Genomic DNA, 23,241 nt, shown 5'->3' with positions numbered 1-23,241 from the left:
TAAAAAAATAAAATAAAAACATAAATCAAATTTTTCATTTTCACGTCCAACTTTAGCAGAAATAGTTCAAACACCGGTGGGGTGTAAAGGCTCACTGTACCCCTTGTTACGTGCCTTGAGGGGTGTAGTTTCCTAAATAGTGTGCGATGTGTTTTTTTTTTTTTGCTGTTCTGGCACCATAGGGGCTTCCTAAATGTGACATGCCCCCCAAAAACCATTTCAGCAAAATTCACTCTCAAAAATCATATTGTCGTTCCTTCTCTTCTGAGCCCTCTAGTACATCCGCAGAGCACTTAACGTTCACATGAGGTATTTCCTTATTTAATTACTCGAGAGAAATTGGGTTACAAATTTTGGGGGTCTCTTTCTCCTTTTACTTTTTGTAAAATCTCAAAAATTGGGTCTACAAGAACATGCGAGTGTAAAAAAAAATGAAGATTTTGAATTCTCTCCTTCACATTGCTGCTATTCCTGTGAAACACCTAAAGGGTTAACATACTTTCTGAATGTCATTATGAATATTTTAAGGGGTGCAGTTTTTATAATTGGGTCATTTAATCGGTATTTCTAATATGAAGGCCCTTCAAATCCACTTCAAAACTGAACTGGTCCCTGAAAAATTTTGTGAAAAATTGAAAAATTGCTGCTATACTTTGAAGCCCTCTGATGTCTTCCAAAAGTAAAAACATGTCAACTTTATGATGCAAACATAAAGTAGACATATTGGATTTATTTGGGATGTTCATTTTCCTTATAAGCAGAGAGCTTCAAAGTAAAAAAAAAAAATGCAAAATTTTAAAAATTTTCACCAAGAAATGATGCAAGTATCTACAAAAATTTACTTTTACCATAAAGTAGAATATGTCACGAAAAACAATCTCGGAATCAGAATGAAAAATAAAAACATCCCAGAGTTATTAATGCTTAAAGAGACAGTGGTCAGATGTGCAAAAAATGCTCTGGTCCTTAAGGTGAAAATGGTCTTGGTCCTTAAGTGGTTAATCCTTTAATAAGTTTGGTCTTTGCATGCTGTAAAAAAAAAAATAAAAAAATCTATAGACTTTCTAATAGCACTTTAACTCATTTTCTTCTGAAGAGAAGTGTGCACCATGGAATGGTTTCAGACCATAAATCGGTAGCCTATGGTAGAGAACTATGTTTCAGGGTGTGTGCTCATTTGCCTTATAATTTGTCTATGTAAAAGGCCCTTTAGTAATAAATTGAGTGAGCGTAAATAGATTAACTCTTTGCAGTTCCACCCAAAGCACATCTTGTGAAATGTGTACAGGACGAAAGGTAACAAACTACCTACCTTATTTATTGCATTGATGTTGGCACCATGTTCAAGCAGCTGAACTGCTATAGACATTGATGGAATAAGGGCAGCAAGATGAAGTGCAGCATATTCATTGACATCTACAACATTAGGATCAGCTTGATGTTCTAGTAAAAGGGTTGCACACGATTCATGTTGACACTGTATAGCCTAATGACAGAAACAGCATTTAAGCATTCTCAGGTGTTACATTAGAATTGTGCACCATTTGCTTACACCCACCTTCATTAATGGAGTACGATTGGCAGTGTCACAGACATTTAACTTTGCCTTGTTTTCTACTAACAGTTTCACCACGTCCAGATGTCCATTTGCACAAGCGAGATGCAAAGGTGTCCTAAAAAAAAACAAAAGAACATTTACTCAGAAACAGTAAGATCATAAAATTGTGAGATTGTAAATCTCCATAACAGCACATAATAAAGATTTGCATTAGATGCATAGGAGCAATATACGGGAGCAATATCTTCTTGTATTCAGTTATCTGTCCGCCAAGCATATATTATAATGCGATTTCATATAGAAAAAGGAAAGATAGGAGCACTCACCATGGAATCCTGATGCATAAGTTTATTCAAAGTTCAAGAGCAGAACAATTAAAAAAACATTACCCCCTTGTCACGAGCAGAGCTAGGATGTCAGGAGTGTGCACCCGAACGACAGCCGCTGTTTTACGCCGCTAGGTCACCGGGGGCCTGAGGAAACGCCTAGCAGCGTGAAACAGCAGCTGTCGTCCAGGTGCACACTCCTGCCATCCTAGCTCTGCTTGTGACACGGGGGTAATGTTTTTTTAAATGTTCTGCGCTTGAACTTTGAATAAACTTATGCATGAGGATTCAATGGTGAGTGCTCCGATCTTTTCTTTTTCTTTATGAAATTATGTTGTGCTTGTCACTAGCCGTGTAGCACCATATTAGGTCCTGAATTGCCATCGATGCTTACTCCCATTTAGCCTCAGTGACATCTATATCTGCAGATAACACATGGGCAGTGCCCAGCTACAACTCTATTTGGACTCATATATTATAATGTGGATGTAAAAAAATGATGTGCAACTGTGAAGCATTACATTCAACTTGGTGACAGAACTCAGCGAGCTAAGCTAGGAAAGGAAGGATATGTACTATTACTGGCTGTCCTCATTTCCCCGACCACTGCAAGAAGGCTTGACAGGGCAGTAGTGCCCTTGTTCTTGAGAGATGAGGGAGTCCCAGGAGTGGGACCTGCATCTATCAGACACTTATGGCATATGATGTGGATGTACTATCAGCATGCATTCAAATGTGGCAGATTTGTTGCAGACATTTCTGAAACTCAAAAACAGTTTCTGAATGGGAATATTTCAGATCAATAAGACAGTAGCAGAAATTTCTGTGATTAATCTGTCATGTGTGAATTCACCCTAAATGTCAAATACCCCTCCAACATATTTTTTCACTAATAAAACCAGTGAAGCTAGGTGTTCTATGTCGTTTCCTTCCTTGTACCGGTAAACTGTTCATGCAGGTGTTCAGAAGACATACACCAGTGCAGACAATGAGAGTGAAGGGTTCTTATGTCAGACTGGTGCTCCTAACACACATTAGGTTTCTATAACAACCACATGACATGGCTCTGCAGCTGCTGTATCCGGAGAGTATGCAGAGTATTGTCTTTACTAAATCATGTGATTCGCAGCTTTTCCATATCAAACTTTTGTAAGGAAAACTGCAATTAAACATCTGTAATAAAGGAGCCGGCTGTTAATTTGGGTTGGACTACCTCTGTGTATGTGAATTGTGACCAATGATGTGTGGATGTGAGGGCGGGGGGGGGGTTGTAATCCGCTTATATGAACACCAAATGTTCATTTGACTCTGCTGCAGGAGAAGCAAAGCATTACACAATACTCCTTTAAAGGGGTACTGCACTGGCCAGCGTGAAACTAAATGTTCCGAACGTTGTTTTCTCGCTGTGGGGGTCGGCCATGCCCACTAGTGATGTCAAGGCCACGCCCCCTGAATGCAAGTCTATGGAAGCGGGCGTGACAGCCATCACTCCCCCACCCACAAACTTGCATTCAAGGGGGCGTGCCCGACCCCCGCAGCGCGAAAACAGCATTTGGAACATTTAGTTCCTTGCTATCCAGCTGAGTACCCCTTTAAGTAGTTTTCTCAAGATGCCCCCCGAGTGAATAAAATGGCTTTGTGCATGCTCGCCAACTGCACCACTCACTATCTATGGGACTTCTGAACGCAGTCGAGTCCATTACTGTGCAGAAGTCCAATAGGCAGTGAATGGGGAGGTGGCGGAGGGTGCACACTGCTGATCCATTCACTTAGGGGACATTTGATTTTGTTCACTTGATCAGCAGTTGAACCCCATCTTGAGATAACTACTTTAACCCCTTTTCTGCAAACTGCCATGCTAACCTTATTATAGGCTATGAATATCACAATAGTTGTGTTCTTATTCCCAGCACCCCCATGTAGAGTGCCATGTCCACTTCACTGCTTACTAAGCAAAACTCTGGATGAGGATGGTGGTTCTTTATAGTAGCTTTCCAATGTGGGTAAGGCTGGGTTCACACCACGTTTCTGCAATAAAGTTTCCATATCAGGTTTTTGATAAAAAAAAAAAAAAAAAGAAAAACGGATTCTTCAAATCCTGACTATACTGTATCAAAACATGTGCAGGGGTGGGGAAATAAAAAAAATAAAAAAATAAAAAATACTTCTCCAAGGGACTAAAGTGAAACACAATATACTTGTCCCTCAAGAAAATCCACTTGTCCTGGTAGATAAAATAATTTCAACCAAAATAGTACGATCCACCCCACTAGACCACCAGGGATGGATATAAGATCCCTTTAGACACTGCTGTCAACTTAGACAGTGCAGGGATGTGAAAATCCTATCGCCCGACACAAGTAGTTTTGGGCGCCGGGCAGGTGAATTGTTTATAAATCTAGCCCTGTATCGGGCAGGGACAGACCGACTTCCCCCGTATTTTTCTTTACTGCCGGTGTGAGGCGCAGGAGCGGATGCAAGTCTGCACCTCACACCGGCACTCAGAGTGTATGGAGGGGGCGGCGGCCCCCAGCTTACCACAGAGCCCGAGGTCGCACGTTCGCATTACATAGTTGAGCCACGCCCCCTTATCTAATCCTCCCGGAGGATGGAGGGCGCAGCTACACATAACACAAGAAGACAGGGGGAGAGAAAGGATGTCCACAGCTCGGCACACAGCTCCTCCCCTCCCCCGCACACAGCTCTATCCCTCCCCCTCCCCCTGCTCTTTTTTCACAGGACCTAATCCACCACGGGGAGGTTGCATGTTTGCACGGGGAAAACACAGCAGGGGGGGAGGGGAGAGAGGACGTCCGGTGTGAGGTGAGATTTTCAAACCCATGTAACCCCACACCGGCCGGGACTACAGCTCTGATGTCCACTCATGGCCGGCTCAGGTGAGGAGACAGAGATTGCAGGCGACAGGAAGGGTGGTTGTATATGTAGGGTGTGAGTGTATGTGTGATGTGTGTGTATAATGCCGGTGTGTGATGTGTATGTAATGTATAATGTGTGTATGATGTCTGTCTATGTGTGATGTATAATGTTGGGTGGGCAGCGGTGTATGTATGATGTGTGTGTATGTGATGTATGATGTGGGGTGGGCAGCGGTGTATGTATGGTGTGAGTGTATGTGTGATGTGTGTATGATGTCTGTGTGATGTGTATGCAATATATGATGTGGTGGGGCAGTGGCAGGTGTATGTATGATGTGTGCATATGTATGGTGTATATGTATGATGTATCTGTGATGTGTGTATGTAATGTATGATGTGGGGGGGGGGGGTCACTGCTGCCGCCAGTTGTGCCATCTAATTTTATTTTCAGTGGCTTCTGGCCACCCGCACTGAATTGCACCCCCAGAATCCCACCCTTCATACTCACCCGCCAACCAGAGCCCCACGGATGCATGCAAACACGCCCGAACCAAAACTACCACTCCCAGCATGTTGCACCATAACCTAAACTGTAAAACTATAAAGTGTAACATGCTGGGAGTTGTAGTTTTGGTTCGGGTCAGCTGCAGAGCTATAGGCTGCATCAGGGCATGCTGGGTGTTGTAGTTACTAACTGTAATTCCCAGTATTCCTTGACACAGACTATGGCTCTGCAGCTGACGCAAACCAAAACTACAACTCCCAGCATGTTACACAATAACCTTAACTATACTACTATACAGTGCAACATGCTGCAACACCCACACAACCATAGGCTGTATCAGGGCATGCTGGGAGTTGTAGTTATCTAGTAACTAAATGCAACTTCCAGCATTTTCTGACACAAAATGCAGCACATAAACTGGAGAAGCAGAACACCCCCCCCCCCCCCCAGTAACACATAAGTCCCTATGAAGACTGAAAAATAGTGATTAAAATATTTTAAAAAGTGCGTATATATGTGAATAAGCCCCTTTCCTAATAAAAGTTTCCAATTTTCTTTAAATAAACATAAGTGGTATCGCTGCATGTGGAAATGTCCAGACTATAAAAATATAATGTTAATTAAACCGTATGGTGAACGGTGTAAATGTAAAAGAATAGTCAGGAATTGCTCATTTTTGGTCACTTCATATTAGAATTTTTTTATGGTGATCAAAAAGTTACATCTAGACTTTTTTGTGCTTGTCTCGGGTGTAAAAGGAGCTACAGCTCTCCCTCCGCTAATATCCCGGCATGCTGCGATCACCGTGGCCGCTATTAAACCATTAGATCACCGCTGTCTAAGTTGACAGCAGTATAAAGGCATCTTATATCCATCCCTGGTGGTCTAGTGGGGGGGAGGGGGGTGGATCGTACTATTTTGGTCGAAATTATTTTATCTACCAGGACAAGTGGATTTTCTTGAGGGACAAGAAGATTGTGTTCCGCTTTAGTCCCTTGGACAAGTAGTTTTTTTTTAAATTTCCACACCCTGCAGCGGTGATCTAATGGTTTAATAGTCGGTCACGGTGATCGCAGCATGCCAGGCAATTAGCAGCGGGAGAGATGTAGCTAGCTCCTTTTACACCCAAGGCAAGACCACTCCCCCCCCATCTGACCCCTATAACTCCAAGTTTTCCATATACAGGGATGAGGGTAATCTTGTGTGACATGATCTGTAGTTTTTATCAGAACTTTTATTAGGAAAGGGGCTTATTCACATATATACACACTTCTTAAAATATTTTTATCACTATTTTTCAGTCTTCATAGGGACTTCACAGGAGTCTTTTGCTTGGAGAACACTGAACAACGCTGTGTTACTGGGGGGGGGGGGGGGTTCTGCTTCTCCAGTTTGTGTGGTGCATTTTATTTACTCTAATTTATGTGTCAGAAAATGCTGGAAGTTGCATTTAGTTACTAGATAACTACAACTCCCAGCATGCCCTGATGCAGCCTATGGTTCTGTGGGTGTTGCACTGTATAGTAGTACAGTTAAGGTTATTGTGTAACATGCTGGGAGTTACATAGTTACATAGTTAGTATGGTTGAAAAAAGACATACGTCCATCAAGTCCAACCAGGGAATTGAAGGGAAGGGATGTCGTTTTATAATTCTGCATATGCATTAATGTTATTTTGTTCCAGGAATGTATCTAACCCTGTTTTAAAGCTATTAATTTTTCCTGCTGTGACCAGTTCCTGAGGTAGACTGTTCCATAAGTTCACAGTTCTTATGGTAAAGAAAGCGGGTCACCCCTTGAGACTAAACGTTTTCTTCTGCATATGCACACATTATACACATTATACATATACCAGCCGCTGATACACCACACATCACACATATACGGACACTAAACACATATACACATGACACATACACCATACATATGCACACATCATACATACACCCGCCGCTGCCCCCTATATCATACATTACATACATATACAACCACCCTTCCCGCCGCCTGCATGCTCGGCCTCCTCACCTGAGCCGGTGTGAGGTGAAATCCCCAGCCCGTGCAGTGCAGTCTCCTCACACACGTCCTCACCCCGCTCTGTATTTTCCCCCGTGAATACATGAAACCTCCCCGTGATGAATTGGGTCCTGTGTAGACAGAGCAGGGGGAAGGGAGAGGCTGTGTGTGGGGGAGGGAGGAGCTGTGTACGTCCTCATTCTCCCCCTGTCTTCCTGTGCAGAGCTGCGCTCTCCATCCTCCGGGAGGGGGGGGGAATGAGGGGGCGTGGCTTAATCATCTCCTGCAGACGTGAGATCTCGGGCTCTGCCCTCGCTCCTGAGATCCCCTCACACCGGCTGGAGGGCTCTGAGCAGCGGCTACTGAAATCAGCTGGGGGCCGCCACTGCCCCCTCCATACTCTCTGAGCGCTGGTGTGAGGTGCAGACATGCATCGGTTCCTGCACCTCACACCGGCATTAAAGAAAAATAAGGGAGAAGTCTGTCTGTCCCTGCTAGCCCGATACAGGGCTAAATCTATGAACAATTCACCTGCCCGGCGCCCAAAACTACTTGTCCCGGGCGTCGGGCGATAGGATTCCACATCCCTGATGTGTACAAATTTTAATCCGTATAAGATAACAAAAAAAAAAAAACATATACGGTTTGAAAAATGATGTCCGGTTGAGTCTGTTTTTAAGAAAAAAAAAAGGATCCTTTTTATCTTTTCATTCCATTATGAATAAAGTTTCACTTGTTTTATTGAAATTCCAAGAAAAAAAAACTGTGCAAAGTCAAAAACCGTAATGGTGAAAACCGGATGGAACCGTACGCACATACGGTTCTTCAAGTGTGCAGAAGAGAAGAAAAATTGGAGCACACACCTGTTTGACTTGCTTGAAGTGGTTTATTTCAGTAAATTCTGATCCAACATCCCGACACCCCTAGACTAAACAGAGCTGGAGCGGCAGGAGCTATTCCCCTGGACGACTGCACAGTTTCACACTGACGGGCGTTTCTTCAGGTCCACGGTGGCACGTACAGTTCTGTACGGTTCCCATTGACTCCAGTGTTAAAATACGGTTTTTCACCCGGACCAAAAACCGTGGTAGGCTACAGATTTGGGTCCGGGAAAAAAAAAAACTGACAAAACGGTACAAGATGAAAAATGGACACGACCTGATGCATCTTTTGGCATGCGGTTTTCAATACGGTTCCGTGCGGTTTTAAATTGAAAATGTATACGGGAACTGTATTGCAAAAATGTGGTGTGAACCCAGCCTAATAAAGAGGACCCATACCATTCTTGTATTACAGAGTTCACTTTGGGTTTTTCAACAGCATATTAAAATATACTATTCTTTTGAATATTAAAAGGATAAAAAAAAAATTAAAACACACAAAAAGCTGCCAAGGTTACCTATGTAAACAGAAGGTGAAAATGACAGAATGGCCTCCACTGGAATGTGAGCATGCCAAACAAGAAGATCCATTGTCAGACGGGGCATGCCAGTGCACAGAAACTAGCACTTTGGACAATGGAGTAGAGTTTGGAAGTGGTTACTATGGTAACATGTCCCCTCAAGATGCGGGGGACTGTGTACGATGAGGAGGATGTTATTAGTGACAACCTGCAGCCATGCCGTGACAGGATAACTGGGTAATCCCATTACAACAGACAAGGACTTATGTGCAGATTTAAGCCTAACCTCATTTCCACACTCCATAGCAGTGTTTCCCAATCAGGGTGCCTCCAGCTGTGGCCAAACTACAACTCCCAGCATGCCCGGACAGCCAAAGGCTGTCTGGGCATGCTGGGAGTTGTAGTTTTTCCACAGCTGGAGGCACCCTGGTTGGGAAACACTGCTCCAAAGACACACAGAGATGACCATCTATTTATCCTCAAAGCCTTACCAATTCTAAAGACTGGGAAAACAAAGGGTTTACAGTAGGGATCGACCAATATTGATTTTTTTAGAGCCGATACTGATAACCTGTGAACTTTCAGGCCGATAGGTGATAACTTATACCGATATTCTGTGCATTTTAATCCGCTGCCCGATTGCCTCCCCCTGCCCAGAGACCACCGCCGCCACCCGTTTCTTCCCCCTGCCTGTCCTGGGGTCCTAAGTCCAACCACCGCCGCTGCCCTGCGGCGGCTTTTGCAGGGCCAGGGACCACCGCCGCCACCCGATTCACTCCCCCTGCCGGTCCTGAGTCCAACCACCGCCGCTTGCCTCCCCCATCCCCAGTCTTATAATTACCTGTTCCCGGGGTCCGCGCTACTTCTGGCTCCGGCGGCGTCCTGAGCTGTCACTGTGCACCGGGCCACTGATGGTGACGTCGCATTGAGGACATCACTCGTCATTACGCAGCACACAGCAAGAGCGCAGGACACTGCAGAAGCCAGAAGTAGCGCAGACCCCGGGAACAGGTAATTATAAAACCGGAAATGGGGGAGGCAATGGGGCAGCAGCGGTGGCGGTCTCTGGCCAGAGGATAGGCAGGGGGAGGCAAGCGGCGGTGGTTGGACAGGCAGGGGGAGAGAAGCGGATGGTGGCGGCGGTCTCTGGCCCCACAAAAGCCGCTGCAGTTCATTGATTTAAAGCGCCCACATTATCGGCAAGGTATTTGCCAATACCGATAACTTAGAAAATCGTGAATATCGGCCGATAAGATCGACTAAACCGATAATCGGACGATCCCTAGTTTACAGGGGGACATCTATCATTGCATACAGAGCCTTTATTTTACTTATATTTGGTACATAAATTACTGAACGTGCGCCAAAGCACTTTTTTTTTGGGCTGTAAGCAAAAAGCTCCAAGAACAATCTGGCAAAAATAAATTTCAGTCTTCACTTTGCAGTGGTAATGGATTTATCAAGGGCAAAGATCGCACAAAAAGTCACAAACCCCTCAAAAACACGGCAGATCTACACCAGCCCAGACCTGGCTTACAAAACTGCCTTTGGATAGCACAAGTTGCACAAAAAGTTGCAGAGAAGAGGAGAAACCCTACAAAATAATGTGATTTATTGTTTTTTGCTTACATGCGTCAAATTTATGAACCCCCTGCAATAGTATGATAAATATGTTGCGTGTAAGCAAAACCTAAGTAAAAATATGACTTCAAAACACACTTTCTAAAGACAACAATGATAAGTCCCAATAGTCTTACGAGTAAAATATACACATTGGGGGAGATTTATCAAAACCTGTGCAGAGAAAAAGTTGCCCATAGCAACCAATCACATCACTTCTTTCATTTTTAACAAGGCCTCTGCAAAATGAAAGAAGTGATCTGATTGGTTGCTATGGGCAACTGGGCAACTTTTCCTCTGCACAGGTTTTGATAAATCTCCCCCATTGTGAGAAAAAAAAATTCTGCCTCGATTATGTTTGTTATGCCTCCGCATCCTCAGATCTGGATGGAAGCATTTTGGTTTACACACAGAGGCTCATGCATGTCCATGTATAGAGCTGTAATGCCACAGAAAACTAAGGGCCCCATCGTACCTCATGATCATGTTTCTGATTTATTATTATTTAGGCCCCTTTCACACTACAAAATTACTCCGTTTTAAAGATCCGTACGAAGTTCCGTCTGAAAATCAGCTGTATAACGGCAGTTACAAAATCATACACTTTTTCTCCCGTCACAAAATAACGTCCATTATTAATAACGGGCTATAATGGGTTAAAACGGCTATTAGAAAAATCCCATAGACTATAATGGGATTTTCTAACGGCCGTATAGCTGATTTTCAGACGGAACTTCGTACGGATCTTTGAAACGGAGTCATTTTGTGTTGTGAAAGAAGCCTAAAATGGCAATAGAATAGTATTCTAAGTTACAGTGGACCTTCAACTGTTGCAAAACTACAGCTGTCCAAACATGCTGGGAGTTGTAGATTTGCAACAGCTGGAGGTTCACAGTTTGTAGACCACTTGGAATAGGTAATAAGTGTCAGATAGCGTGTGGGTGGTCCAATCACTGGTACCACCATGCAGCGAGTTGTGGGCCACCATTCCATTCATTGTATATGGCGCTGCTGGAGATGGCCGATGATAGCTGTAATCATGGTACATCATAGCTGTAGCCGATGACTGGCCTCAGGGGTAATGTGCTGTTAGGGCAGGTGATGTGGGTACATGGGCACATCATAGCTTTATTCATGGATGCAGCCAATGGCTGGCCTCTGTGGTGGTGTGCTGTAGGTGCAGTGATTGGCTGCGGAGGTGACGTGGGTACGTGGGCACATCATAGCTGTAGCTGATGACTGGCCTCGGTAGTGGTGTGCTTTTAGGGCAGTGATTGGTTGCAGAGGTGATGTGGGTACATGGGCACATCATAACTGCAGTCGATGACTGGCCTCAGTGGTGGTGTGCTTTTAGGGCAGTGATTGGCTGCGGACGTGACGTGGGCACATCATAGCTGCAGCCGATGACTGGCCTCAGTGGTGGTGTGCTTTTAGGGCAGTGATTGGCTGCGGAGGTGACGTGGGTACGTGGGCACATCATAGCTGTAGCCGATGACTGACCTCGGTAGTGGTGTGCTTTTAGGGCAGTGATTGGTTGCAGAGGTGATGTGGGCACATGGGCACATCATAGCTGTAGCCGATGACTGGCCTCAGTGGTGGTGTGCTGTGAGCGCAGTGATTGGTTGCAGAGGTGATGTGGGTATATGGGCACATCATAGCTGTAGCCGATGAATGGCCTCAGTGGTGGTGTGCTGTGAGGGCAGTGATTGGTTGCGGAGGTGACGTGGGTACATGGGCACATCATAGCTGCAGCCGATGACTGGCCTCAGTGGTGGTGTGCTGTGAGGGCAGTGATTGGTTGCAGAGGTGATGTGGGTACATGGGCACATCATAGCTGCAGCCGATGACTGGCCTCAGTGGTGGTGTGCTGTGAGGGCAGTGATTGGTTTGCAGAGGTGATGTGGGCACATGGGCACATCATAACTGCAGTCGATGACTGGCCTCAGTGGTGGTGTGCTTTTAGGGCAGTGATTGGCTGCGGACGTGACGTGGGCACATCATAGCTGCAGCCGATGACTGGCCTCAGTGGTGGTGTGCTTTTAGGGCAGTGATTGGCTGCGGAGGTGACGTGGGTACGTGGGCACATCATAGCTGTAGCCGATGACTGACCTCGGTAGTGGTGTGCTTTTAGGGCAGTGATTGGTTGCAGAGGTGATGTGGGCACATGGGCACATCATAGCTGTAGCCGATGACTGGCCTCAGTGGTGGTGTGCTGTGAGGGCAGTGATTGGTTGCGGAGGTGATGTGGGTATATGGGCACATCATAGCTGTAGCCGATGACTGGCCTCAGTGGTGGTGTGTTGTGAGGGCAGTGATTGGCTGCGGAGGAGACGTGGGTATATAGGCACATCATAGCTGTAGCCGATGACTGCCCTCAGTGGTGGTGTGCTGTGAGGGCAGTGATTGGCTGCGGAGGTGACGTGGGTATATGGGCACATCATAGCTGTAGCCGATGACTGGCCTCAGTGGTGGTGTGTTGTGAGGGCAGTGATTGGCTGCGGAGGAGACGTGGGTATATGGGCACATCATAGCTGTAGCCGATGACTGGCCTCAGTGGTGGTGTGCTGTGAGGGCAGTGATTGGTTTGCAGAGGTGATGTGGGCACATGGGCACATCATAGCTGTAGCCGATGAATGGCCTCAGTGGTGGTGTGTTGTGAGGGCAGTGATTGGTTGCAGAGGTGATGTGGGTATATAGGCACATCATAGCTGTAGCCGATGAATGGCCTCAGTGGTGGTGTGCTGTGAGGGCAGTGATTGGTTGAAAAGGTGATGTGGGTACATGGGCACATCATAGCTGTAGACGATGACTGGCCTCGGTGGTGGTGTGCTTTTAGGGCAGTGATTGGCTGCGGAGGTGACGTGGGTATATGGGCACATCATAGCTGTAGCCGATGACTGGCCTCAGTGGTGGTGTGTTGTGAGGGCAGTGATTGGCTGCGGAGACGTGGGTATATGGGCACATCATAGCTGTAGCCGATGACTGCCCTCAGTGGTGGTGTGCTGTGAGGGCAGTGATTGGCTGCGGAGGTGACGTGGGTATATGGGCACATCATAGCTGTAGCCGATGACTGGCCTCAGTGGTGGTGTGTTGTGAGGGCAGTGATTGGTTGCGGAGGTGACGTGGGTATATGGGCACATCATAGCTGTAGCCGATGACTGGCCTCAGTGGTGGTGTGTTGTGAGGGCAGTGATTGGCTGTGGAGGAGACGTGGGTATATGGGCACATCATAGCTGTAGCCGATGACTGGCCTCAGTGGTGGTGTGCTGTGAGGGCAGTGATTGGCTGCGGAGGTGACGTGGGTATATGGGCACATCATAGCTGTAGCCGATGACTGGCCTCAGTGGTGGTGTGCTGTAGGTGCAGTGATTGGTTTCCGGAGGTGACGTGGGTATATGGGCACATCATAGCTGTAGCCGATGACTGCCCTCAGTGGTGGTGTGCTGTGAGGGCAGTGATTGGCTGCGGAGGTGACGTGGGTATATGGGCACATCATAGCTGTAGCCGATGACTGCCCTCAGTGGTGGTGTGCTGTAGGTGCAGTGATTGGTTTCCGGAGGTGACGTGGGTATATGGGCACATCATAGCTGTAGCCGATGACTGCCCTCAGTGGTGGTGTGCTGTGAGGGCAGTGATTGGCTGCGGAGGTGACGTGGGTATATGGGCACATCATAGCTGTAGCCGATGACTGCCCTCAGTGGTGGTGTGCTGTGAGGGCAGTGGCTGCTGTGGTGACGTGGGGGAGACCCCTCTGGCCTTTACTTACATAGCTGGGCAAAATGGGGGAGAAGCTCTAGTAACTTTCAGCCAGAATCCCCTTCTGCAGCAGAAATGTAAGTGTTGACAGACAGCTGTCAGGGTATGCTGGGACTTGTGGTTCCTCCAGTCCCCTGGTGTAATAGGCTGCCCTCACCTGTTCTCCTTGTCCAGCTGGTTGATGTCCTGCTTGTGCAGCAGCTGCCTGGTCTTGGCCACATCCCCGGAGGAGGCAGCCCGATGGAACTTGCTGAGGTCCTTCTCCTTCAGCTCATAGCCGGCGGACAGTACGCTGCCGGTCTCCGAGGTGCTGGACGGGGGACCACTCTTCTTCTTCCGCCCGAAGCTGAATATCTTCTTCATCTTCCCGTTCGCTAGGAGGCTGCAGTCAGTAGTGTAGAGGTTTAGAGCGCACACTCCATGCTGAGATCCCGGATCACAACATCACCCTACATACACCCCATGGGCTCCGCCGTGACACCTCAGGGCACACAGCACAGCTACCAGTTGCTAAGTCCCGCCCACTCCAAGCGTCGCACGGTTACTATAGGCAAGGACCAATTAGGAGCCCATAGTACACTGCCGAGCCCCGCCCATCAGAGGTCGCGAGCCCCACCGAAGAGTTTAAAGCTGGAATGGAATAGTCACGTGACAGACTTGGAAACCGGATGACTTCCGTGTGTAGAACGCATGCGCGGAGTCTTCTGGCGTGAGATTAACATGGTGGTTATCCGGGGTCTCTATGGCATTTATACAAATAACATATCACAGTGAAAACAACTCGAATTTACCATTTGTATCGTTTTCAGCTGGCACGGTCTCCTTTATGGCACTATTATGGGATTGTCGGGCCTTTTCTTGTAATGTGGTTTTTACACCGTCCACTAAAGGGGTTTCCTGAACTTACAAACGTGTTCCCCTATCCACTAAGTCCCAGATTAGTAGGGGGCTGTCCTCTGGGACCATCTCCAGAGCGGGACCCTGACTGCCCATTCTGGTCATGAGGACAGGCCAATTTTCACTTTTACGCTTGATTTTTTTTCCTCTTCACCTTTTAAGGGTGCATGCACACCACGTTTTTGCAATACAGTTCCCGTGTCAGGTTTTTGATGAAAAACGGATTCCTCAAAACCTGACTAAACTGTATCAAAACGTGTGTATAAATTTCAACCCGTATACAGTTAAAAACCGTATACGGTTTGAAAAATGATGTCGGGATGCATCTGTTTTTTAAGAAAAAAACGTATAAGTTTTTAACTTTTCACTCCATTTTGAATAAAGTTCTACTTGTTTGATTGAAATTCCAAGAAAAAAAACTGTGCAAAGTCAAAAACCGTATGGTGAAAACCAGATGGAACCGTATGCACATACAGTTCTGTACGTTCCCATTGACTCCCATGTTAATTAAAAAAACGTATACGGTTTAATACAGTTTTTCACCCGGACCAAAAACCGTGGTAGACTATGGAAAAAAAAACTGACAAAACCGTACAGGATGCAAAACGGACACAACCTGATGCATCTTTTGGCATACGGTTTTCAATGGAGAGTCAATGCATACGGTTTTAAATACGGTTCTGTGCGGTTTTCACATTGAAAACGTATGCGGGAACTGTATTGCAAAAACATGGTGTGAATGAACCTAAGAGACATAACTTGTTTTTTTGTCTATGTACCCATATAAGGGCTTGTTTTTTTTACTCCAACAATTGTATTTTTTTATTATATTTATTTACCATAAAAATGTATGGTGAAACTGAAAAAATATTTTTATGTGAGGTAACATTTCACATCCCCCCACAATTTAGCAACTTTTTGCTTTCAAGCATTGCACTGTATGGAAAAACAGACAGCAGCCGCTACTCACCTTCTGTAATGTGAGCACAGCTGCTGCGCTAACTTCCTAGACTTACCACACAATGTGATGTACACGTGTGTCGTGTGCTCCAAGTACCAGATGGCAACCTTGCATTAGGGCTGGGCGGTATACCTCTTCATACCGAATGCTGAAATTTTTGTGCTGCACGATATGAATTTTAACCCATAGCGCAATACCGGTTTGGCCCCTCCCCCTCGGGAATGAATCAGCCAAACCCTGCGCTGTGCCCATCAGGGAACTAATCCTATGTAACCTGCGAGCGCTGTTCTGCCCCCGCCCAATTCATTATTAGCCCAGCGCTGTTCCCATCAGGGTACTACTCACATGTCACCCGCATGCGCTGCCCTCCTCGTCCTGTTTGTTGCGGCCGCCTGTGCTGACACTCTATACCAGTGGTCTCCAACCTGCGGACCTCCAGATGTTGCAAAACTACAACTCCTAGCATGCCCGGACAGCCAACGGCTGTCCGGGCATGCTGGGAGTTGCAGTTTTGCAACATCTGGAGGTCCGCAGGTTGGAGACCACTGCTCTATACGGTGTGGTATCTCTATGCCCGGGCTGCAAAAAATAAACAAAATAAACTTTAACTCACCTCCAGTTGGTCCGGTACCGGCCTTACTTGTTTCCTGGGGACGGGAACGTCGGACAGCCGTCCGGTTCCGCCTCGGCCGGTGATAGGCTGAGCCCACTGTCATGTGCTCAGCCTATCACCCGCCGGGGGGGACTAGGAAATACCGTTATATACCGTGGAACTGCCAAAAGTTTAAAAAGTACCGTGATACACACATTTGGTCATACCGCCCAGCCCTACCTTGCATGTTGCCTAGGGGTTAAAGCGTTGCTGTCATTAGTAAGAACATTTTAATAAAAATGTTCAAATCAAAGAGGGAGATTTATCAAAACCTGTCTAGAGAAAAAGTTGCTGAGTTTCCCATAGCAACCAATCAGATTGCTGCTTTCATTTTTCAGAGGCCTCTATAAAAATGAAAGAAGCGATCTGATTGGTTGCAGAAATGGGGTGCAGCACCTTCCTATATCTGAGGTAACTGCAGTATTCCAATACCCAAGAAAAAAAAGCAAAATCTAGAAAGCAGTCCTCTAAGTTCATAAGGAACAACTGATAAGCTTTATTTTTAATATTTTAAGCAAATAGCAGTAAAAATAAATAAATATTATGGATAATATATTGTTTTAATGAGCAAGAGACCACAAGGCCCTTGCGATCCACTCACCAACCAATATGCAGGAATAAAAAATAAAATCATATAACAGTATATATAATAGAAATATTAATATTTAAATAAGAGAAATCCCGGATGTCCATTGTCCTCAATATGAGATATTTATATTGTAACAGTCTGTATTGTTTATGTATCAAAACAGAAGCAAATAGTGTCAAAAATTTGTATCCAAAGATTCAGTATATATAGTCTTTAAGTTGTAATATTTCTGTACTATGCACGGTAGTCACATAGGTTAAGATTACTTGTTCATCGATTATGTTATAAAGTCTGATAGCAGGAAAGGTTTGGTGTATTACACCACTCATCCTGTGCGATTACAGTGACGGACTACAAGTCTAATAGTGCCCGTATGTGTTGATGTTCTGTGGAGCTCTGCACTGCGGTGAAGTTAATTGGCAGGTAGCGGTGCACCCCAATGTATCGCTGGGGTCTCTGGTAGATGGTATGGATTCCAGGCTTGTGGCAGCAAACACTGTTAATGTCCGCAGTGTCCATGTGTCTCCAGAATGCACATTTTTTTCCCTTACAGGTAAAGTATATTGTTCATATGTCTAAAAGTTTTTTTATATATTTGAAAAATTCTGATAAAAAGATGCATGATGCATTTTAAAGGGGTTGTCCAGGAAAAACCTTATATATATATCAACTGGCTCCAGAAAGTTAAATAGATTTGTAAATTACTATTACGAATCTTAATCCTTTCAGTACTTATGAGCTTCTGAAGTTGAGTTGTTCTTTTCTATCTAAGTGCTCTCTGGTGACACGTGTCTCGGGAACCGCCCAGTTTAGAAGAAGTTTGCTATGAGGATTTTCTTCTAAACTGGGCGGTTCCCGAGACATGTGTCATCAGAAATCACTTATACAGAAAAGAACAACTCAACTTCAGAAGCTCATAAGTACTGAAAGGATTGAGATTTTTTAATAGAAGTAATTTACAAATCTGTTTAACTTTCTGGAGCCAGTTGATATATAAAAAAAAGTTTTTTTTCCTGGATAACCCCTTTAAGGTGGGGTGGCCCTTTCTTCAGCAGCGGGTATATAATATTTAAAATATGGTTAAAATACAAATTCTATTGGTCACATAAGGCAACAACAAAAACATGTAGTGGATTAGGGTATATTGGTACTATAGCGTAATGTGTATTTCAGGCATATTAAAGGAAAACTGTCAGCAAGTTCACCCAGACTAAACACATAGACCCATACAGGGGGTCACTTACTTGTCTGCCTACACTGGCCGCTGAGCTATGCCCCGGTAAATTTCCGCTGTTTGTCCCCAGCATCGCGCTTTCAAGGCATAATCATTATCTTCAACTCCACGTCCTAGTTATGTTGAGTCACACGCCCCCTGAGCCCAGCGCTCTGTCTGAAGTTTTTACCCAGCTCTCACGTCTTGTTGATATGAGAACTGTGCGTTGGAAGAGCTGCTCTGCGCAGCGTAACTGCGCATGTGCCGGTCCCTCGCAACATCCGACTTTGGTGTAGCGAGAGACCAGCGCATGCGCAGTTAAACTGCGCAGAGCGGCTTTTCCGACGCACAGCTCTCACATCATCAGGATGGGAGAGCTGGGTAAAAACTTCAGCGCATGCACTCTGCAGACAGAGTGCTGCACTCAGGGGGTGTCTTACTCCATGTCACTAGGATGTGGAGTTGGAGATAATAATTATGCTAAGTAAGGGGGCGGAGATGGGGGAAAACAGCGGAAATTTACTGGGGCATAACTCAGTGGAGGCAAACAAGTAAGTGACCCTTGTATGGACTCCTGTTCACCCACACTATAAGGCCTCTTTCACACTACTAAATTACTCAGTTTTAAAGATCCGTACGAAGTTCTGTCTGAAAATCAGCTGTAAAACGGCAGTTACAAAATCATGCACTATTTCTCCCGTTAATATATTCCGTCACAAAATAACGGCCGTTATTAATAGCAGGCTATAACGACTTAAAACGGCTATTAGAAAAATCCCATAGACTATAATGGGATTTTCTAACAGCCGTATAGGATTTTGTAACTGCCGTTTTCAGCTGATTTTCAGACAGAACTTCATACGGATCTTTAAAATGGAGTAATTTTGTAGTGTGAAAGAAGCCTATCCCATGTATTGGGTTTAGTTTGGGTGAACTGGCTGACAGTTTTCCTTTGAGTGCCAAGAAAGTATATGAGTAAAATATGTGTAGAGAAAAAATTCAGAAGTGGCGCCTTGATGGTGCCTTTACCTTTCTAGTTACAGGAGGTAAGGGGTGGGGGGGGGGGGGGGATTTAGCGGGGAAGGATAGGGAGATTTTCTGCTCACCTTTCAGAGTTGTGCAGGCACAACTCTGCGATGCGTATAGGCTGGTATGCAGCAAGGTTCCGGGGCCGCTGACCGCTGGATCTGCTGGCTGATATTCTTGCTTGTCTCCGGTGCTGCAGGGTGTCACCCGATGCCGGTGATGTGGAGCGCTGCTTTTGTGGAGTAGACACCGTCCGCTGGTGTAATCCAGATGTTCAGATGCGGTCCGCTTGGCAGAGTCGGCGGATGCGGTCAGCCGGATGATCCCCTCGATGTGTGCTGGTACCTTGCGGCCAGTGCGCGGTGGAGATCGAGGTGAGCAGTCGGGTGCCACTATCCTTAAAGTCCCGATGATGTGGCGAGGAAAATAACCTTAGGTTGGTGATCGGGAGCAGCCTTCTGCCGAGACCGCTAACAGGCGGTGGCAATAGTACAGGAGCAGATTGCAGGAGATCCCACACAGGGATTTATCCCAGAAAAAGCGGGGCGGACTATGCTACCTAATATGGGGAAGCTATGCTACCTAATGTGGGGAACCTGGAACCTAATGTGGGGAAGAAATGCTACCTAATGTGGGGAAACTATGCTACCTAATGTGAGAAAGCTATGCAACCTAATGTGGGGAAACTGTGCAACCTAATGTGGGGAAACTATGCTGCCTATCTAATGTGGAGAAACTATATGCTGCCTATGTATTGTGGGGTAACTAAGCTGCCTACCTAATTGTTTTTTTTCCTTCATAGGGGGGGGGGGGGTGTCACTCTTGGACCCAGGCAGCACAATGTCTTGGGCCAACCCTGGACCAGTATGCATAATGTATGGATGTCTTCATATGTAAAATACTTTTTGGTCTATGTATTGCTGTAATCAGTCTTTTTGCACTTCTCTTGGAGGCTGGGGCATTTCTCCAGGAGCATGATGAGCTCCTTTCCTTCCCCCTTCCTTGCCATGAGGTCTTCACAAACATTTTTACTTTTGCTGAGCTTTGTGCCCAAAAGTGCATGCTTTATAAAACCCTAAAGCAGCCATTTGGAACCTTTATGGCGCAAATACACAAGAAATAAGTTAATAAAATGACCAAAGAGAAACCATTTTGCAAATAAATAATTATTGAGCACCTTGTTGCTTGTCAGTCTGCAATGTCACTGCAAGCTGTCTCGCACTGGTGAAAGGGGTATTCTGGTGAAAATTACTTCTGTTTAACCCCTTAAGGACTTAGCCCTTTTTCATCTTAAGGACTCGGACGTTTTTTGCAATTCTGGCCACTGTCACTTTAAACATTAATAACTCTAGAATGCTTTTAGTTAGGAAAATGGATATTCAAAATAACTTTTTTTTTGGTTCACATATACAATATGTCTACTTTATGTTTGCATCATAAAATTTATGAGTTTTTACTTTTGGAAGACACCAGAGGGCTTCAAAGTTCAACAGCAATTTTCCACAAAATTTTCAAACTTGATATTTTTCAGGGACCAGTTCAGTTTTGAAGTGGATTTGAAGGGTCTTCATATTGGAAATACCCCATAAAAAGACCCCATTATAAAAACTACACCCCCAAAGTATTCAAAATGACATTCAGTCAGTGTTTTAACCCTTTAGGTGTTTCACAGGAATAGCAGCAAAGTGAAGGAGAAAATTCAAAATCTTCATTTTTTACACTCGCATGTTCTTGTAGACCCAATTTTTGAATTTTTGCAAGTGGTAAAAGGAGAACATTTTTATTTTTATTTGTAGCCCAATTTCTCTCGAGTAAGCACATACCTCATGTGTCTATGTAAAGTGTTCGGCGGGCGCAGTAGAGGGCTCAGAAGGGAAGGAGCGACAAGGGGATTTTGGAGAGAACATTTTTCTGAAATGGTTTTTGGGGGGGCATGTCACCTTTAGGAAGTCCCTAGGGTGTCAAAACAGCAAAAAAAACAAAAAAAAAAACACATGGCATACCATTTTGGAAACTAGACCCCTCGGGAAATGTAATATGGGATAAAGTGAGCCTTAATACCCCACAGGTGTTTCATGACTTAAGCAAATGTAAAAATAATTTTTTTTTTACCTAAAATGCTTGTTTTTCCAAAAATTTTACATTTTTAAAAAGGGTAATAGCAGAAAATACCCCCCAAAATTTGAACCCCATTTTGTCCCGATTCAGAAAACACCCCATATGGGGGTGAAAAGTGCTCTGCTGGCGCACTACAGGTCTCAGAAGAGTAGTCACATTTGGCTTTTGGAAGCAAATTTTGCTCTGGGGGCATGCCGCATTTAGGAAGCCCCTATGGTGCCAGGACAGCAAAAAAGAAAAAAAAAAAACACATGGCATACTATTTTGGAAACTAGACCCCTCGGGGAACGTAACAAGGGGTTAAGTGAACCTTTATACCCCACAGGTGTTTCACGACTTTTGCATATGTAAAAAATTTTTTTTTTTTTTACCTAAAATGCTTGTTTTCCCAAAAATTTTACATTTTTAAAAAGGGTAAAAGCAGAAAATACCCCCAACATTTGTAACACAATTTCTCCCGAGTACGGCGATACCCCATATGTGGCCCTAAACTGTTGCCTTGAAATACGACAGGGCTCCAAAGTGAGAGCGCCATGCCCAGCATGTGCTGACAGACTGTACATGCTGAGAGTTTTAGTTTTGCAACAGCTGTAGGCACACTGGTTATGTATCACTGAGTTTGTGACCTAACTTAGTGTTTCACAACCAGTGTGCCTCCAGCTGTTGTAAAACTACAACTCCCAGCATATACGGTGCATGCTGGGAGTTGTAGTTTGCAACAGCTGGAGGCACACCGGTCGTGAAACACTGAGTTAGGTAACAAAAAACTCTGAGTTTCACAACCAGTGTGCCTTCAGCTGTTACAAAACTACGACTCTCAGCAGTCACCGACAGCCAACGGGCATGCTGGGAGTTGTAGTTATACAACAGCTGAAGGTACACTTTTCCATAGAAAAAATGTGCCTCCAGCTGTTGCAAAACTATAAGTCCCAGCATGCCCATAAGGGAATGCTGGGAGTTGTGGTGGTCTGCCTCCTGCTGTTGCATAACTACAGCTCCCAGCATGCCCTTTTTGCATGCTGGGAGCTGTTGCTAAGCAACAGTAGGAGGCTGTCAATCACCTCCAACTGCTGCTCCACACCGCCGCACACAGGTCAGTCCCTCCCCGCCACCGTCGCTTCTGGGGCCCCGATCCCAACAGGGACGCTGGGGATCGGGGTCCCCAGCTGCCGGGGTCAACTTCCCGCACCCGCTTACGTCCTCTGGAAGAGGAGCAGAGCGGGTTGCGGGAGTGACACCCGCAGCAGGTGCCCTGATTGGTCGGCCGGTAAACCGGCCGACGAATCAGGGCGATCGTGAGGTGGCACCAGTGCCACCTCACCCCTGCTGGCTATGGCTGTCTCTGTCTCTGACGGCCCCGATCAGCCAGTAATTCCGGGTCACTGGAGACCCGATTGACCCGGAATCGCCGCAGATCGCTGGGCTGAATTGTCGCCGACATGGGGAATAATGACCCCCCTGGGCGGTATGCCGTGATGCCTGCTGAACTATTTCAGCAGGCATCCGGCTCCGGTCCCCAACCGGCTAGCGGTGGGGACCGGAATTCACACGGGCGTATGGATACGCCCTGCGTCCTCAAGGACTCGGAATGCAGGGCGTATCCATATGCCCTGCGTCATGAAGAGGTTAAAAATCTTAATCCTTCCAGTACTTATCAGATGCTGTATGCTCCAGAGGAAATTGTGTAGTTCCTCCAGTGTCTCATCCAATACCTCTGGGAGAAATCGTT

The 23,241-nt window shown here is 45.7% G+C and overlaps 1 protein-coding gene across 5 annotated transcripts in view; it reads right to left on the bottom strand.

Moving 5' to 3' along the window:
• Nucleotides 1-14,730, bottom strand: part of ANKRD26 (ankyrin repeat domain containing 26) — a 95,998-nt gene extending 81,268 nt beyond the window's left edge. For 2 of the 5 annotated variants that reach the window (XM_056573834.1, XM_056573836.1), the window contains exons 1-3: nt 14,214-14,730; nt 1,559-1,673; nt 1,313-1,486 (exon numbers count right to left, since the gene is read on the bottom strand). In XM_056573834.1, the coding sequence (XP_056429809.1) occupies nt 1,313-1,486; nt 1,559-1,673; nt 14,214-14,419 (495 nt within the window). In that variant the 5' untranslated portion in view covers nt 14,420-14,730. The remainder of the gene's footprint in view (nt 1-1,312; nt 1,487-1,558; nt 1,674-14,213) is intronic. The other 3 variants (XM_056573835.1, XM_056573837.1, XM_056573838.1) reach the window with 2 other exon arrangements.
• Between the last annotated feature and the right edge of the window lie 8,511 nt (nt 14,731-23,241).

This window comes from Hyla sarda, chromosome 4 (genome assembly GCF_029499605.1).
Source record: "Hyla sarda isolate aHylSar1 chromosome 4, aHylSar1.hap1, whole genome shotgun sequence".
NCBI lineage: Eukaryota > Metazoa > Chordata > Amphibia > Anura > Hylidae > Hyla > Hyla sarda.
This window is presented reverse-complemented; position numbering and strand designations above follow the sequence as displayed.